The sequence below is a fragment of the Drosophila ananassae genome, chromosome 2R (assembly GCF_017639315.1).
Source record: "Drosophila ananassae strain 14024-0371.13 chromosome 2R, ASM1763931v2, whole genome shotgun sequence".
In the NCBI taxonomy this organism is placed as follows: Eukaryota; Metazoa; Arthropoda; class Insecta; order Diptera; family Drosophilidae; genus Drosophila; species Drosophila ananassae.
In genome coordinates this window covers 9,955,201-9,973,807 of record NC_057928.1, presented here as the reverse complement: position 1 = coordinate 9,973,807, position 18,607 = coordinate 9,955,201, and the positions used below count along the sequence as shown (strand labels likewise).

Sequence of the window (18,607 nt, the reverse complement as noted above, 5' to 3'; positions counted from 1 at the left end):
CCGGGATCGGTCGACTATATCCTATAGCTGCCATATAACTGATTGATCGGAAATGCCATAACTTTGGTGTTTTTTAAGTTAGAGGGTTGGGAGTTTCTACACATGTTATATTTGACCAAAATATCTTATGTACAAAATTTCGTAAGGATCGGCCGACTATATCCTATAGCTGTCATAGAACGATCGAAATTGGCATAACTTTGGTGTTTTTTAAGTTAGAAAGATGGGATTTGGTAGAGATTCTATTTTGGGAAAAACAATCTGATTTGTCGAATTTCATAAGGATCGGCCAACTATATCCTATAGCTGCCATATAACTGATTGATCGGAAATGCTATAACTTCGTTGTTTTTCAAGTTAGAAGGATGGGAGTTTCAATGGATTCCTCTTTTGGCAAAATAATTCGATTTTCCAAGTTTCATAAGGATCGGCCAACTATATACGATCCGCTATATATCTAATAATATAAGATGCGTGGCGCCACCTAGCGGACTGCGACTCAACTGCAAGGGCATATAAACTTCGGCTCCGCCCGAAGTTAGCTTTCCTTTCTTGTTTAGAAAAAGATACTTGCAATTATTCCATATTTTCAAAACAAAGTTTCAAATATTCTAGAACTTATTGCTGGGATCTGGTATCTATCCTTCCTAATAGCTCAGATACATTTTTATATTTTATACTTCATTTTATTAATTTTGTAATTAAAAAAGAAACACAAAAAGTGAAATTTGCACACCAGGTGTTGGCTATATTTTGAAATTATTTCTCAAGTCTTGGCTCTTACAAATGCAATATAATAATAAATAGGAAATGGGAATGGGAATGCTGCGGGGCGAGTGATGATGAGTTTTGAGGAACTGCCATTCGGTGATGGAATCTCTACTTGGCGCTGCCGTTGCTGGTTCCATTCTCGCTGCCCTTCTGCTCACTGGCATTCGCCTTGATGTTCAGGTGAGCCGGTCCCACCTGCTGGATCTGGATGATGCGCTCCTTGGACTTATCCTCGATGGCCTGCGGCTTGGGGATGCTAACGGTGAGCACGCCATCGGAAGACAGCTGCGAGACTACCTTGTCCGCCTCATAGCCCTCGGGAACGGTGTAGCGGCGAACAAAGTGGCGCATGATGTGGCCATGATCGTCCTGGCGCTCCTCGTGCTTGCCCTCGACCAGGATGGAGTTGTCCACCACCTTGACGTTCAGCTCGGAGGGCTTGAACTGGGCCACGTCCATGCACACCTGGAATCCGTCCTTGCCCACCTGCTTGACGGCCGGCCAGTGGATGTTGTTGTGGTTGTTCATCTCGCGGCGCAGAGCCATCACCTGGCCGGCGGGCGAGGAGGGGCAGATGGGCGAGGCGCAGGGGCAACCGTTAATCGAGCGACGGTTTGGAGTGTGCGCCTGCAGGTAACGGATATTGGGGCTAACGCCCCAGTCGTAGATGGAGTTGCGCGGCTCCTGCAGATCCTCCACCAGCGAAAGGAGTGTAGACAGCGACATCTTCAGTTTCTTTTTTTTTTTGTTAAAATTTCCAAGAATTTCTTTTTAACTTTCGGTTAGGTTAGGTTGAATGAACTTTTCGCTTGAAAATTCCTTTCCTTTTTCGGTCCTTTCGGTTGAGTTGCTTGAACTTTTCCGGTTCGGTCTCTGATGTTTGCAGAATGATTTTTTTTTTCGATCTGCCGTTCGCCAAAAATGCGCCGCCTTTTATACCCGAGCTGAGGGCTTCTAGAAAAAGCTGGCAAATACGAGAGAGGTCGAGAGAGAGAGAGAGAGAGAGAGTGTCATACCTGTGTGAGTGAGAGTAAATGCAAAGGTGTGCGTGACAAGAAGAGAGTGAACCCCACGATGAGAGCCCCCAAGCGAGTGAGAGAGAGAGGTCAGAACCGGCTAACGGAGAAACAAAAATAGAAAAGTGCAATATTGCGTACTCGCTTTATTTTCTTATTTATTTTTTTCCATTTATTGTTAAGTACAATAATTCGTGTTTTTTTTTTATTTAATTTTTAGTGGAATACCTATAGTTGTTGTTGTTGTCACATATGTTTTAGGAAATCATACTTTTATCTCGCTGCGCTGAGCTTAGTAATTGAGTGTCCGGTTTCCTTTTAAGCTTCTATTTCTAGACTGTTTTTCGTGTGAAATACAAAAGAAAACACAAAAAACATTTATGGAATAAAACGCACGCATACTCGTACTGTTATTTTACTGTCTTTTTCCCTCAGTTAGTTCAGTCTTCACTTGGCCAACTCCTCGACGACCTTGGCAGCAGCGGCCCCGTTCTCGGCCTGGTTGTTCTTGGCCAAAAGGATGGCCGCATCCACGGCGGCCAGCTCCTCGCCACCGCCGGCTTTGGGTGTCTTTTCCACTACAGTGGACTCCCCCTTGCTATCCGCCTCCGCCTCCGCCACCGCCTCTGCCTCCACTTTGCTGTCGGCCTCAGTCTCGGTGGCGCCGTCCTCCTTCATCTCCGCATCATCTTCGCCAGCGGCAGCGGGTGGCGTTGCTTCCGGCTCGGTGGCTCCGTTACCGTTATTGGAGGTAAGGTTATCGTCGGAGGAGGCTGCCTTTGGCTCCTCCCCGCCCTCGCTGCTGCTCACCACCGAGTTGGACGAGTTGGCGAGTGGGGCCTTCTCCTCTTTGGCCGTCTCGGCTTTGGCTTCCTCTTCCATGGGCTCTGGCACGCCATTGTTGGAAGAAGAAGTGGAAGTGCTGGAAGTAGTAGTGGTGGCTTCCACGGCTGCAGCCTCAACGGGAGAGGAAGTGGGTGTCGGAGCGCATGCTGGAGCGGGAGCGGGAGCGGGGGCTGGAGAGGCCGCCGCCACCGCCACCGCCACTGCTTCCGACTCTGTCTCTGTTCCATTGCTGGAAGTGAGAGCGGTAGCACTGCTGGCTGGTGTCTGCTCTCCCTCGGCAGCCGGCTTTACTGCATCTTTCTCTCGGGACTGCATCTGGATGTCCACGACGCGCACTTGATGCTCGGCGGCACCCTTCGGGGTGGGTGCTGGCGGTGGTGCCTTTACCGTTAAAATGCCATCGGACGAGAGAGTCGAATGGACGTCGGCGGGATCATATCCCTTGGGCAGGACATATTTCCGGATGAAGTGGCGCGAGATCACTCCGTGGCCGTCCTCTTTGTCGTCGTGCTGGCCCTCCACCACGATGCAGTTGTCGATGGTTTTCACGGTCAGCTCGGTGGCGGTGAACTGCTTCACGTTCATGCTCACCTGGAATCCATTCCGATTCACCACGGAGTAAGATGATTTGCTAACCACTGGCTGGGCGGTTACACTAACACTTCCACTACCATTTCCATTTCCAGTTGGACTTCCACTGCCACTACCACAACCACTTCCACTTCCAGTACCCTTCTCGCTCATCTCCTTTTCCAATTCCAAAATTGGCTTATTGCAGCAGACGGTTTTCGCACCGGCCACCCGGCTATATGGATGATGGCGATGCTGCTGCGCCTGCTGGCCCTTGATGGGCACCCACATCATCCCACCGCCCCCACCGTATCTACGCATCTGTGCCGGCACCGAACCAACGGAATCCAACGGAAAAACACCTGCAGAATCATCAATTTCCATGGCCAGGCTGCGATTGAAATCGTGCAACTCCTCGGCCAAATCGAGTATAAACGGTATCAGCGACATGGTCTCTCCGGTCTCCGGTCTGGTCTAAAACGTTTTCAGCTGGACTTGGAGTTGGACTTTGGGGGAAAACTGAATGTCTGTTTTGAGGTATCCGTTCTGGCGGCGACGATCCGTTCTGGCCTCCAACTGGACTGCGTTTGAGCCCTTATGGCTGAATGTTCGAGCTTTTAAGTGACGACCGGCGCTGAATGGAAGCCGGCGACTGGAAGTTCGTCTTTTTCCAAGCCAGCTCCCAGCTCATCCAGGGGAAAAACTTTGAAATTGCGTAAAGGGGGAGAGGTGCGAACGGAGGGAAGACGAGTTGCTATGTGCTGCAGTCTTGTCTGTTTTTTGGAGAGCTTCTCGCTCAAAACTGAAACCCTTTCCCACCCGTTCTTCCTTGCCACATCGAGTCCATCGAGAACAAAGAAAGTATTCTAGTTATCATCGAAGCTGAAAATCGGCAAGTTGCAAAAAAAAAATCAGAGATAAACCGGCTTGGAAGAGAGGAAGATACAAATGTATCTTTATATATATGGAAGGGAATATATGTACCCTCCAGAGATGCCATCTCCCGTGGACATACACCACACGTAGTATTATATACCAGTTGAGATTGGGATGTGTATGTAAAGTGGTCGTGTTGCAGCTGAATTCCCGATTACCGGCAACCGAACAGCTGAGAGTCGTCTCGTGCAACTACAACAACAGCTGTCTCACTGGCTGGCTGGCTGGCTGGCTGGAATATATGTACAAGGGGGAGTTGCACATACATATAGATACAATATCTATGTATCTGAGTGTATATCCAAGTGCAACACACAGAGGCAACCGGTTGAAAAGCTCCGAAAAGCAACAAAATCCAGACAAGGGCCAGACATGCCACACTGGGGACTTGCGAAAATTTAATGGGGAGCCTGCCCCTAACCCCCGGCAGGCACGTACATATAGTACGTGTATCTGTGGGATACATACTCGTATTCGTATCTAAAGGCAGACTGCAGAACAGAAAAACCCTCGGAAATTGCTGCGTATACCGCACTCCCAGGTACTGCTCCACTTCATATGTACTTGTCCAGGGGGGAGACGACGGTCAGACCGGCAAGTAAATGCATTACATTATGTATGTGGCTTTCGAAGCCACCTTTCTGAATAGAGGCAACTTCCATTGCGTTGGCGTAGAGTCCGTAGCGAGTACATGGAGGTATCTATGTACCTATTCCCGGGCGGGGGAAATCGCAAAAAAATAAGGCCATAAATAAAAGGCTGATGAAATGGCACATAGGATCGAGTTCTATAACAAGATATTGTTATTCAATCGCTCTGAAGACATTCGCAAACATAACGAAACTGTAAACAAAAGTGCGATTTGATTAGTAAAAGTGCTGAATGAAGTGCTTAAGTTCCCATCGATCCGAAATTGTTTGGATTATGGACTCAAGAATCTTAGAATTTATTTGTATACTCGATCTTGGCCAAGAAAACTTTCGAGTTTATAAAAATTTAAAAAGAAAGGGCTTCGAGACTTGTTTAGTTAGAAGAGTATATTCATACTTGATATTTAAATTATATTAAAATATATTAAATATGTACATATATACAAATATTTGTATTATTGTTTTAATTATAGTCTATGGTATAGTTTATTTAGTTTGTGTTTAGTAGTATCTTAAAACCTCTTTTAAGATACTAATGTATGTCTGTACAGAGCCCATTTAATATGGATTCTTTCGGCATTGCCTATAAAATTTTAAATTAAATGACAAAGATTTCTTATTTATACAATGTATTCTTAATTAAACCGTACTTAAAAAGGCATTAAACAGAATAATTTATACTACAAGTAGAATATAAAAAAACACTATATATAAACTCGTATCAACTCATCAAATAATCTAGAATATTCTGGAAATTTCTCTTACCTCTCTACATAAAAGATTTTCCAATTACTCACTACAAAATTTTTAAACTCAACCGTACATCAATTTTCATATATTCTCTCCTATTTTTTGACATTTTAATTAACATTTAATGAAAGAAAACCCGTCATAAAATAAGGAATTAAGTGCAGAATATTCGCGAATAATCTCCATCCTTCGGGGTCGGAGTTCAGCAGCTGTCCCGTCCTATCTGGCAAATACATAAACATAATATTTTTACGCTGATGAGGCGACTTATCACTCCACCAGGCCTATAGCCACTCCCGGCTACCCTCCAGCCATCCGCAATCATTGCTTTCCCCTAGAAATACTCTCGCTTTCAATGGCAGATAATGCGTAATATCTGCAAATTCGAGAATGTTGCGATATTTTCAGACCGAGAAATTTCGTGGCCCTTCTCGGTGCTGTGCCTCTTTGCCCAGACACACCAACAGATACAGATACGCCGTAGCTCACAGATACAGATGCACGGCGAGCGAGTATAAATAGCGGGCGCTTGCGTTCCACCGGCATCAGTTGAATTCAACAAGCAGCTCTAAACGCTACCAACCAAGCAACCACGAAACCAAGCTATTGGAAGCCACAACCAACAGCTACCAAAGACAGAATAGATACTCTGAGATAATCTAAAAAAAAAGGAAATTAATTAAGAAATTAAATAAGAATTAAGATGGCAACCCTACCACTTTTGCTGAGCTTGGCCGACGACCTGGGTCGCATGTCGATGGTGCCCTTCTACGAGCCGTACTACTGCCAGCGCCAGAGGAGTCCCTACTTGGCCTTAGCCGGGCCACTGGAGCACCAGCTGCGCCAGCTCGAAAAACAGGTGGGCGCGGCCGGAGGTGCCAAGGCAATCGTACCCAAGGTGGGCAAGGATGGATTCCAAGTCTGCATGGATGTGTCCCACTTCAAGCCCAGCGAACTGGTCGTCAAGGTGCAGGACAACTCCATTCTGGTGGAGGGCAAGCACGAGGAGCGCGAGGACGACCATGGGTACATCACCAGGCACTTTGTGCGCCGCTACGCTCTCCCGGAGGGCTACGAGGCCGACAAGGTGGCCTCCACTCTCTCCTCCGACGGAGTGCTCACCGTGAATGTCCCCAAGCCGCCGGCAATCGAGGACAAGGCCAGTGAGCGAATTGTCCAGATCCAGCAGGTGGGTCCAGCCCATCTCAATGTCAAGCAGAACACCAAGGAGCAGCTGGAGCAGGGCCAGGAGCAGGACAACGGCAATGAGAAGTAGACAGAGTCCTCTTTAGACGCCAAATTCTGCATTTAACCATAATTATCAGTCATTAATCTGTTTTATATGCTGTAGTTCATCATCGGGTCACTTACACTATCTCATTAGCCATAAAGTAGTGGCCCAAGTCGTCATTTTAATTTCGGCCTATGTATTATCTGGAAAGACAAAAAATACTTATAATAAATAAATAATAATACTTAAATATTAAAATTTAAATAGACTTCTTTATTGGATGTGGGAGTAGCTGGGATTTAGTAGTTAGAAAGTAGTGATGTAATGTTAAGGTTACATCCCGTTGGAAGATGTATGGATGTATGTGTGCACATAGGTTATGTATGTATATATGTATATGTACATACTTTTCTATGGCAAAAAACAGAAATTTCTAGAATGGGCTTTAATTAATGAATTATTCTGATATTTTATCTTCAGATTATAAGCTTTTTCTGATCGACTTTTTTTTATGTATAATATTATGTATCTTTGAAGTAATAAAAGAAGTAATCATAGAACCTAAGGTACATACATACATACATACATACATATGTAGTTTTTTTTTAGAAATAAAAACTAAGAGTTGCCTCTTGCAACCGTCTGCAAATGTGTATGTACATGCATTTTTATGTAGCATGATGTATGTATGTATTGTATATTGTATGTTGCATGTTGTATGTTATGTTGTATGTTGCAAATCGTTGAATTGCCCTTGTGCCTGACTTCGGGAAGTAAAAGAGGAGCGCCACCAGAAGCGGCTAAATGTTTGCAGCAAACACAAAGAACTCAAACACGAGAGAGCCGAGCGAGACGGAAAGTTCATCGCCCCCAACTGCAATAAAAGTTCGCGGATGCAGCCGACTCCAATGCACTTCACCCAGACGGTTCTTGACGTTTAAACAATTCACGGCGATAAGAAAAGAAAATGCTTAAAATAAATATGCACATACATATGTACTGAACAGTGAGTAATTTAACTGTTCTTTTTTATGTTTGCCAAGAGAAGGTCCCAGAAAATGCAAAAATTTCTTTTTTCCCCAACACACACACACACACGTAGCTTTTCTCTCCCTCTCACGCAATCCAAAGCCGGCTGCGCCAGAAAGAGCTAGAACTTGCGAGAGAGCTAAAGAGAGAACGAGAACACTTTTCTGTGTGTGTGTGAGCCGGCGTCGGTATAAAAGGCCGGTCCCGACGTCGGCCGCGCCGCATTTTGAATCTGACAAGCTTTTCGGAGTGCAAGCTTAAAAAAATCTGTTTTTTTTTGTCCTGAAAAAAGATTAAAGTTAAAGAAAATGTCGATTATTCCGTTGTTAAACTTGGCTCGCGAATTGGACCATGACTACCGTGGTGCCTTCAACAACGACTGGGATCACTTCCTGGAGGATGACTTCGGATTCGGCGTCCATGCCCACGATCTCTTCCATCGTCCTCGTCTGATGATGCCCCACGGCTCCATCGGTCGTCGCCGTTTTTTGCCGTACGAGAGGAACCACCATCATGGCCACCACCAGCTGGTGCCACGTCGCCAGTCGGGGGGACAGAACTCCCTGTTGCCGGCAGTGGGAAAAGATGGCTTCCAGGTAAGAAGAGTGGATTTTAGTTGCAATTCAGTGGTAGTTTTAGACACGAATAAATTATAATTTTCTTTGTAGGTCTGCATGGACGTGTCTCAGTTCAAGCCCAACGAGCTGACCGTGAAAGTGGTGGACAAAACCGTCGTGGTCGAGGGCAAGCACGAGGAGCGTGAGGACGGACACGGTCTGATCCAGCGCCACTTTGTGCGCAAGTACACTCTGCCCAAGGACTTTGACCCCAACGAGGTGGTCTCCACTGTTTCGTCCGACGGAGTGCTGACCCTGAAGGCCCCACCGCCGCCCAGCAAGGAGCAGGCCAAGCCCGAGCGCATTGTTCAGATCCAGCAAACTGGTCCGGCCCATCTCAGTGTCAAGGCCCCGGAGGCAGCTGCCGCAGCTGATGGCAAGGCCGAGAACGGAGCCGGTGAGAAGATGGAGACTGGCAAGTAAGAACGAGAAGACTTCGCTGGCGAAGAAGAAGAAACTTTGGAGAAGGAGTGGAGGAGTGTTGCAGCGCTGCTCGGAGAGCGCAAGACTAAAAAGGATGCTCTTAGCAGCAGACCCCCAAAAACCTAAAAAAAAAAAAAAAACACACCATTGTATTACTCACACACACAAACATTCACATCATCACATCGTAGTTTTAAGAACTTTTGAAATCATTTATCTTAAAAAAAAAAGAAAACATTACTAGTAGTCTGTTAGATTAGGCTATACGGAAATTCGGAGAATGCCAGTTTCCATTTCATTTTATACTTTTGTTACAAGAACAGCCGCAACACTCGGGAGTACTTTGCATTTCTTTTGTGAACAACTGAATAAAATACATATACGAATCGAAATCAGTCAGCTGTGTCATTATTTTCAGCATGTTCCTCCATAATTTGCATGCTGCAATTCACCCAAACCGGTTCTCCGCGGGTTTATTCACATTGCGTATTTCGGAATTCTCATTTGCATTTTTCCATTGTATTTGCAATTTGTATCCGGATGCCCATCATTGGATACTCAATTCGTTTTTCCCTTAACGAAGTCTTTATCCCAACACATTGAAAAAATAGGAACGTTTTCTGGGGTATCCCCTTCAGAAATCGCGAAAATTGCAAAATATGGCCCCCAGCGATGGCTATATCTTGGCCACTTTCCACCCGATTCTTGAGCGGAATACCTTGATCGATTTGTGAATCGATTCTCCACCAATCTGCATCAAAATCTCAGATAAAAATATTTTTTAGATTTTTCATCAAATTTTCTGGGGGATCTCCTTCGACATTTCATAAAATTTCATGCAGCCACTATATGGCCACCAGCGATGGCTATATCTTGGCCAATTTCCATCCGATTCTTGAGCGGAATACCTTAATCGATTTGTGGATCAATTCTCCACCACTCTGCATTAAAATATCAAAACAAAATATTTTTTTCATTTTTCATCTAATTTTCTGGGGGATCCCCTTCGACATTTCATAAAAATGCATGGAGCCACTATATGGTCCCCTGCGTTGGCTATATCTTGGCCAATTTCCACCCGATTCTTGAGTAGAATACCTTAATCGATTTGTGGATCGATTCTCCACCAATCTGCATCAAAATCTCAGAACAAAATATTTTTTAGATTTTTCATCAAATTTTCTGGTGGGTCCCCTTCGAAAATCCATAAAAATGCATGGAGCCCCTATATGGCCCCCAGCGATGGCTATATCTTGGCCACTTTCCACCCGATTCTTGAGCGGAATACCTTGATCGATTTGTGAATCGATTCTCCACCAATCTGCATCAAAATCTTAGAACGATATATTTTTTAGATTTTTCATCTAATTTTCTTGTCGAAGGGGATGACAATCCATAAAAATGCATGGAGCCACTATATGGCCCCCAGCGATGGCTATATCTTGGCCGATTTCCACCCGATTCTTGAGCGGAATACCTTGAACGATTCGAAATGAAATACAATGCTTGCATAGTGATAATTTGTTTGCACATATTTATTTAAATATTTAATACATAATAAAAAATTTAGTTGTCCTTTTTGTTTCTCATTTGTTTTTATGCTCGTAACTTTTAGCGATCATAAGTATGTACTGTTTATGCTATTTCTAAATCTAAAACGGCTTTCATTCAATATTTCCCGGCGAGAATGCGAGACAGAGAATCAGAGGGGAGTTGGTCTCAGTTCTCAAATTCTCAAATTCTCAAATTCTCAATTCTCGGAGATTTTTCGCCTGTTAACCGCGAAAAGCTTTTAGTGGTTGTCATGTTGCTGTTGTTGGTTTTAGTTTTTAAGTTTTTAAGTAAAAATGTTTTAGGGCATTTGCTACTCTGCTGCACTGTTGCTGTCAATATGTATGTATTTATGGTTGCAACTGCATTCGTGCATCATTTTCGTGCCACGAATGTATGCATGCATGTTGTATGTATGTATGTATGTATGTATATTCAATGACGCTTAATCACAGATCAATTTTTTAAAATTTCATTTGACTTAGAAGTTAAGAAACAAAACACACACGGACACAATGCACATTGACATCATCATCGTACTCATGGACTAAAATAATTACATTCTCTGTTTGGTTTTTGGCTTGGAGAAGTTAGGACATGGACATGGGTGGATCTGGGGATGGATGGGTTCAATAATTAGCAGTATATATTCGTGGATACAGACAAATTATACATCAACTATGTCTAGATATACGAATTCACGTTCTTTCCTTCCTTCCTTCCCAGCATATCCTTACAATATTTGCTTTCCTTTTAAGTTTTCTTTTTTTTTTTTTGTTTTCATTGCAGTCTCAAATTGTTTATGGGCTTTGCTACATAAATTGTAAAACACAAAGAGGATAACTAAGATACTCTGGGCCGCTGGCCACAATTCTGGCTTTAGAAGCCCCTTGGTGTGCGGTATAAAAAAATAGTTCATATTTGTATGTAGTCCGGATATCGGGGGTCTCCTTCGACCAGCGGGATGAATACTTCTCGAGAGCAGTTGGAGGATAGATAGATAGAGAGAGAGAGAGCGGGTGGACAGAGGAGGAGGAAGGAGCGTTGAGAGATAGAGAGCTCGCTGGGGCATCAGATTAGATCAGTTTTGCAGGACTACTTCTGGAGGAGGCTCTCGCAGCTGCTGCTGAGATTTGGCAACGACTTGAAACTGAGCCGCGATCGATCCACCTGCGCCTCCGATGGACGCCGGCTGGCCACACCATCCACCCGGTCAAAGCTGCGATGAATGGCCTGCGAATGTTGATGGGAATAGGACTCCCCCCGACTGGCGTAGGCGGCCGGCGGCGACAGTGGCGATGTGGGCAGATCGATGTCCAGCACAGTGTCCGCCTCCCCGGGCTTCAGTTTCGGATCCGAGTAGCGGCGCAGCTCCTCCTTCGGCGGCGATCCACCTAGACAGTCGGCAGTGCAGCAACCAATGGGCAAGTCGTCACTCAGCATGCCCGAGTGGCGGTAGTCGATCTTTGGCGGTGTGCTGTAATCGTAAGGATGCATCGGTGTCTCCGGATCTATGCTGGTCTGGTCGCTCAGCACGTCGCGGTTCTCCAAGAAGATGGACGAGTTGGAGTACCGCTTGGACTGGTGCGGCTTGTAAACAAATCCACCGAGTCCATTGGCCACAGCGTGCGACACTCCAGAGCTGATCGAGGGCGCCTTATGTTCGCCACTACCTGTAAGGACAAAGATTAGTAGCCGCATAAGTCGGAAATAGTTCCAACCACTCACCACTGAAGCTGCTCAGTTGAAGGGCGTGCTCACGGCCCGTATCCGTGGAGATGCCGCTGGCACTGAGATCCTGCCGAGAGCCGGCACACAGATCCGTGGCCGAGCCGCGACTAGAGCCCTCCGAATGCTCCAGGACATTGTGGATGGAGTCGTGGAAGGGCGTCATGCTGCCCGAGCCCTGGGGACAGGGCCGGAACGAAGAGATCTGCGAGACGACGTCGTCAAGCGCCCAGTCTCGATCGTAGTTGTGCTGCGACTGCGAACACTCGATATTGGCGGCCACAGCCACCTGGCCCAGTTGCTGGCCGCCCTGTGGCATCTGCTGGAGTCGCTGGTGACCATGTCCGTCCTCCGTCTGTGAACAGGCGCTGCTGCTGCTGTGAGGCATCTCCAACTCGGCGGCCAGCTGTAGCATGTGATGCGGAGAGGCATTCAGCAGTCGCTGCTGCATCTGCTGATGCTGGTGGGAGCCCAGCCCAGCTCCCACTCCGCTCTCCATAGCCGCACAACCGCCATCCTGTCCGCCAGGTCCTGCGCCGACATTGATCTCCACCGCTCCGCTGGCAGCACCCGAATGGGCCAACGGTTCGCTGAAGTGCTGATGATGAGCAGCCACCGGCGAAGGCGGAATGGGATGGATCTTTTCCGGCGCATTCTGAATAAGCAGGATTCTGTGAATGGAAAACAGTTTTAGAAACGTACGTGTGGCCGGCATCCTCCACTCCTATTTGTCTATAATAAACTACTATAATTCCATCGTTAATTATTCTATTTCGAATTTGTTTACTCTTAAGCTGTTTAATGCCCTAAACAAGATTGATTTATCTTCCAGGTTGGCGATAAATCACAGATGTGGAAGAAAATATATAAATAAATAGTTATATTCCCATGTACTTCTCTTAATTGTTATTGTTAAATGCAATTAAGCCTTCACTTGAACTACAGATAGTGAAAAATGTAATACAGTTTAGGGTTTCGGGTTTCAAGAAGATCAATCAAAGTTAGTCAATTAAATATAAAACTATTAGCTTCAAACCGTGAGCTCATCAAATGATAATTCCTATAAATAATAAACAAATAATTTATGATATCATCTAAGCTAAGAGCTTGTGATTTAAGCCTTTTCTTTTCATTTAGTAATTATTTTTATAATATAGAGTCGGTAGAGGCGGTCTTTATAGTTTTATATGATTTTATCTTAAGAACTTATTCATAAATCTTATAATTAGACCCCAATTCACACCTGTTCCTTGCCTTCCAGCGATGGCAGAGATGCAGATAGGCCTTGCACTGAATGTACATGAAGACAATCCCTCCAGTCAGTCCCACGGTGACCACCGCCAGCTTCGTCCAGAAGGGCCAATCTGGAAAGATATTTCGCGTTTTAGAGTCTGCTGCGAGAGAGAGAGCTGGGTGGTGCGATAATGAGGGCCAAGTTCAGGCTGGTCAGGCATACAATTAAACAATTACGGATTCTCTAAGCAGTTATCTGACCCCTGCCCGAACCCAGAGCTCATTTCGCAGCACAGTGCGCGCACCTATCAGACCCCGCTGGACATCGTCGGCGGCCCGTTCGATGAGCACACACAGCGACCAGATGACGCACAGGGCAGCCGCACAGTGGAACAAAACCGAGCAGCACAGTCGTCGCCTCTCAATGCCGGAAATGTCAAGGCTGCGCCACTGTTTATCCCATCCAATTGTCATCCGTCCAATCCAATCCAATTGAATCGATTCCATCGAAGCCAAAACAATGTTAAGAGAAAGGAAATGAAATTAGATTTGTGTTTGGTGGAATCGTGGAGGAAAATTGCGTGTACGTACCTCGTTGAAGGGCTTGATCTTGGTGTGCATGATGAAGGGGAACTTGCACAGCTCGCAGGAGTTCGTCTCGGAGGCGGTGAGCCATTGCTGGAGGCACGCCTGGTGGACGTACTTCAGGCTGCCGGAGCAGTAGCATGGCGTCAGGAGCGGATTCTGGGGATCGCTCTCGCAGTGGCAGATGCGGCAGATGTCGCCGCTGTTCTGGGAGGCCTGGCTGCTGCCCGAACCGAACCTGTAAGGATATTTCAGAGAATATATTATTATAATGGATTACAAATTACTTTCTTGAATGTTTGTTTTAATTAAAAAATTGTAAGTGAAGGTACAGGGTCCAAGGGCACTTAAAAAATACTTTAAACCTTAAATATATAAAAAATATTCAGCTACTCAGTCCCTTTACAACAAATGTTTTTATTTTTTAGCAAATTAGATTTGTAGGGAATTGTTTCCATTAAAAAAATGTGACAACACTGATCAAAATAGATTAAAATCTACAACTAAGGGCATTACGAATATATCCAATAAATATTCAGTAGCTACCGTATGAACCGAGTCGGTACAAGTTCGATTAAAATATATAATTGAATTAGAAAAGTGATTAAAAATGCATTTGTGTGGGCTTACATCTATCAGACTTGCAGTTTATATTTAATATTATTCCCTTAATAATATTTATCTTTTTGAGCCAAAAAACACACTGATATGTTAGTCATTTGCAAATAAATTGGATAAGTGGGAGTTTAAATGAAAATGAGTCTGCTTCTCGATTCGGAATGAATCAGAACAGTTGTTTGGTGTCAGAATTACCCCGAAATCATAAATCTCACGTTTTCAAAAAGTAATTCCAAACAAAACACTCGGGAATTTCCTGGTAACATTATCATTTTGAGATCCACAAATGGGATGTACCTTAAATAAAATTATAGAGTTTCTCACGTCACCTTATTTCTGGGAAAACTAGTCCTATATAGGGAACTAGAGTTTGGAACTATATCTGATATTATAATTGAAAAAAAAAAAAACATAACAAAAGCATCGATTGTATTTTTTATTCCATATATGCATATAATCGAATGTATGCCAATGCATATTTATAAAACCCACCGACTGAACTTTGCGATGAACGTGATGTTTGATTAGTGTGGGAACCGCCTCCTAACCCGCCAACATTCACTTTTCCAGCCATCCCATCCTATTCCCTCCCAACCCAATGCCCGGCAAGTAATTCAGTTAAGTTGTGATGTGGCGGGTTCCCTTTGGACGACGACGACGACGACGACGGCAATCTGGTGCTACTTTTATGGCCAAAGCAATTAGCTCCATGGGCCGCTCCATGCCCTATCATTATGGCCGACGTGGAGTACGCCCACTCGGCACCTGCGAGGGGATTCCACAACCGAGAGAGGGAACCTCTATCTAATCTAACTAACTGCCCAGGGGTTGTGGAGGGAAACTTTTACTTTCTGGCACACACACACAAAGAAATCATAGTTTTCTTTATTTAATTTTTCTATTATATTACTTAGCAGTTAGTAGCTAGCAGTAGTATCCTTTTTCTCAGTGCCTCTTTTTATTCCCTGTTATCTCCAGTACGTGTGTCTGTATCCTTTTTAGAGTTCAGGCCGCCAGTGCGTGATTGGGGCGAAGGACATGCCAGCCTGCCAGCCAGCCAGCCTGCCAGCATGGTCATGGACAACCACAAAAACAGGACATGGACATGTCCTCCACCTCTTTACTGCTCCCGGCCCGGTGTTTTGGATGGCGTGTGTGGCCTTGGATCGATGACCCACACCGCCGCAGAACAGTGGCTCATAAAGTAAACACACAGCCGGATACGTTGGAGGTTAAGGACATGCGTAAGTCTTGAATGTTACGACTCCATTGCTGTTATGGACTTGTGGGCTCCAGACAGTCGCCACTTGGCCGAATCGGACGCATGTCTTGGCATAAATATTAGCCAAATTGCCAGTCCGAACAAATTTTCAGGCCAATTAGAACGGAAATGTCAATTCCCATCCATAAATACAAATCTATACACGAAGTACGTACTGTCGATCAGAAAAAAAAAGGAAAACAAAGGCGCTTCTCGGAAAGGCGTTTCTCGCATTATTGATCGGAATTTCGTTTCTGTCTGCCCGATCTCGGTTTGATTAAACTGATATCAAAGGGCACACACACACTCTGGCACTCCTATCATATTACCAGGTATAAAAAAAAAAAAACAGACAGGTGCCTCGTTTCAGCGAAAACTAAACAAAAACTTGTCTTTGCTATTTCGGTTTTGGGTTTCCACTGCAAGCTGCAGTTCAGTTCAGTGTATTTTATTTTTTTTCTTTATTTCGATGCCCTTGACAAAGCTCTTAATTTCAAAATTAAGAAATTCCAGGAAGGTATAAAAAACAAGTCATAATATATAATCTCACAGAATTAGGACAACTCTTATCAGAAATATGAAAGTTATATATGTAGTTTCTAAAGGGAGCTTAAATACTACAAATTTGTAGATTTTATGGGATTTATTTAACATTTATTTCTTCTACATTTATTTACAACTTAATTGTCGCATTTTATTAAATTGCAATTCAAGGCTAGGAGCGATACAAGAGCGGAGAACGACCTCCGCCACTCCAGACCGGATAAAAAACAAGCAAATCTCTATAAATATGTGCATATGGAGATGTTAAATATGCTACATAATACATGTATTTGAAGTATCAGCTGGTTGGAGAATGAAAATTTGTATCAGACGGGGAGGGGTCCAATTCGGAGCTGTTTTTTTTTAACGCTTTGTTGTTTCTTGGGCTTTGTTTCAGAGCTTTGATATTTTGCGCATTACTTTTCGAGGCATGTGCTGTGTAAACTTATTTTTAAGTTCCAACTGGTTTAAGTTCGAGGGCAGCACGAAGCAATTAATGCAAAAGTTATACCCGATGGAAGCGCCAAAATGTGTTCACAATTTGTATTATTTTTCAGTTGGATGTGGTGGAAAGAAAGCCAATAGCCCGACCGACTCTTATCAGACATTTTCATTATTCTTGGCAAATATTTAAACTGAATTTCCCAAGCCCAAGAGTAAAATATAAACAGAAACAATTGCCAACGACACCTGAGACAACAAAAAATATGAAAACAAAACACCGAAGCCAGCGACAGATTAGATTTGCGATGGACTGGACTGGACCTGGCTAAGTGATAAGCTAACGCCCTGGATCGAGGGTGTTGACGGGTTGGCGTGGGGTTTATAAATTAAAACGTCATACTGCCGGGCCCGGGCCCGGGCTAAGAGAAGAATAATTATGGGCCATTAAACAGTACTCATTTGCATGGATAACTTAAAGTCACAACTTGCCAGCAGGCAGCAGCAACCTACGACCTGTCATGTCCGATTTGCTTCCACATAAATCGCAAATAATAACCAATTAGCCGACAGGCGAACTTGACACTCTCCCAGCATCGTTAATCCGGCGAATTTGCATTTTAATCAAATCGGTGTAGATCGAGTGAGTATGTTAAGTACATGTTCCCAGGCAATCAATGTTATTAAGTGATCGTTATTAAGTGCTAAATGGATGTATTTCAACCGCAATTGCTTCAAGGGATTCTAAAATGAAAGAAAATGAATCACAAATGGGGGAAAATATATTTCAAAATGTATTTTCAGGTTTATCTTATCTGTTTTGAGTATGGACAGCTGGATTTACTTTCCGCAGAAAACAGACTATATATGTATTATTTGAAACTTTATGGGTAATTAGATCGGAGTAATCTGCTTTGCCAACTAAATTATTTCAATTCCCACACTGCCCGACCTGCAGCTGGCAATCAAACATTTAAATCTTGGTCCACTCTCTGGCTATAAATAATGGACGGACAATGCCAAGAAAAATGTCAAACCCCCTCAATCCGTATCTGAAACATAAACTCAGCAACAGACTGGGTGCACCCCCATCCTCGGAATTTTCAATTGCGTGTGCCTGCACTTATTTTGGGTTTTCGTGTTGTACTTGAATGTTTTTGCCGCAGAATAATTTATAGGGTAATTTTTTGTTGCCAGCCGTGTCAAGGACACTAAGGTTTGTTTTTCGAAGGTTTTTTTGGTCAATTGTATAACTAGTTTTCGTAAAAATGCACTCAGTCTTCGATCTCTATTCTTTTTGATAATTTACACAATCTTACAGATAGTACATAGTATCTTAAGACTACAATAAAACAGCTATAGATACAATTGTTTTGTTTTTTTCTTAGGAACTAGTCTAGGATTAGTCTAGATCATATTACAATTTTTTAAACACAATTATGAGCCTAAAAAAAATTCTCAAAAATACAAAATTAAAAAAGAAGATTAGTAATCAGTTCTCAGTATTAGATAACTCACCTGACATTCGCATAATGCTGACCGGAATTCCAATCCACTGGCTCGATATCCGACGAGGTCTTGGAGTTGTCGCAGGGCATTGTCGCAGGGTGTCTTATCGCGTGGTCTATCTCTCGGAACGAAAAGGGTATAGCATAGTCGGGCCTACGCCTGTGACTACTCTTCGGTTGGAACTGCAACCCCCAAAGGAGGGGTTCACAAATCCACCGCCTTTGTCTTTTATGCTTTTGTTATGATTCTCCTCTCGGATTTTTATTTGTTTATTTCTTTCAATGATAAACAGATGCTGT

At 44.1% G+C, this 18,607-nt stretch overlaps 5 protein-coding genes across 5 annotated transcripts; 2 read left to right on the top strand and 3 right to left on the bottom strand.

Annotated features, from left to right (window-relative positions):
* Positions 1 to 722: 722 nt before the first annotated feature.
* Positions 723 to 1,716, bottom strand: LOC6506378 (heat shock protein 26). The gene has a single exon (XM_001957958.4). The coding sequence runs from the start codon at positions 1,495 to 1,497 to the stop codon at positions 880 to 882; it is 618 nt and encodes a 205-aa protein (XP_001957994.1). The 5' UTR covers positions 1,498 to 1,716; the 3' UTR covers positions 723 to 879.
* Positions 1,717 to 1,913: 197 nt separating this feature from the next.
* Positions 1,914 to 3,811, bottom strand: LOC6506377 (heat shock protein 67B1). The gene has a single exon (XM_001957959.4). The coding sequence runs from the start codon at positions 3,651 to 3,653 to the stop codon at positions 2,235 to 2,237; it is 1,419 nt and encodes a 472-aa protein (XP_001957995.1). The 5' UTR covers positions 3,654 to 3,811; the 3' UTR covers positions 1,914 to 2,234.
* Positions 3,812 to 5,956: 2,145 nt separating this feature from the next.
* On the top strand, positions 5,957 to 7,028 carry LOC6493559 (heat shock protein 23). Its single transcript, XM_001957960.4, has one exon. The coding sequence runs from the start codon at positions 6,243 to 6,245 to the stop codon at positions 6,813 to 6,815; it is 573 nt and encodes a 190-aa protein (XP_001957996.1). The 5' UTR covers positions 5,957 to 6,242; the 3' UTR covers positions 6,816 to 7,028.
* Positions 7,029 to 7,578: 550 nt separating this feature from the next.
* On the top strand, positions 7,579 to 9,231 carry LOC6493560 (heat shock protein 27). The gene is made up of 2 exons (XM_001957961.4): positions 7,579 to 8,395; positions 8,468 to 9,231. Exons 1-2 carry the CDS (start codon positions 8,108 to 8,110, stop codon positions 8,837 to 8,839), a joined length of 660 nt encoding a protein of 219 aa, XP_001957997.1. The 5' UTR covers positions 7,579 to 8,107; the 3' UTR covers positions 8,840 to 9,231.
* A 1,119-nt stretch (positions 9,232 to 10,350) lies between these two features.
* On the bottom strand, positions 10,351 to 18,520 carry LOC6506376. Its single transcript, XM_001957962.4, has 6 exons — positions 18,318 to 18,520; positions 13,943 to 14,174; positions 13,657 to 13,801; positions 13,362 to 13,482; positions 12,119 to 12,789; positions 10,351 to 12,063 (listed from the first exon to the last, which is right to left on the bottom strand). The coding sequence occupies exons 1-6, from the start codon at positions 18,395 to 18,397 to the stop codon at positions 11,486 to 11,488; spliced, it is 1,827 nt and encodes a 608-aa protein (XP_001957998.1). The 5' UTR covers positions 18,398 to 18,520; the 3' UTR covers positions 10,351 to 11,485.
* Between the last annotated feature and the right edge of the window lie 87 nt (positions 18,521 to 18,607).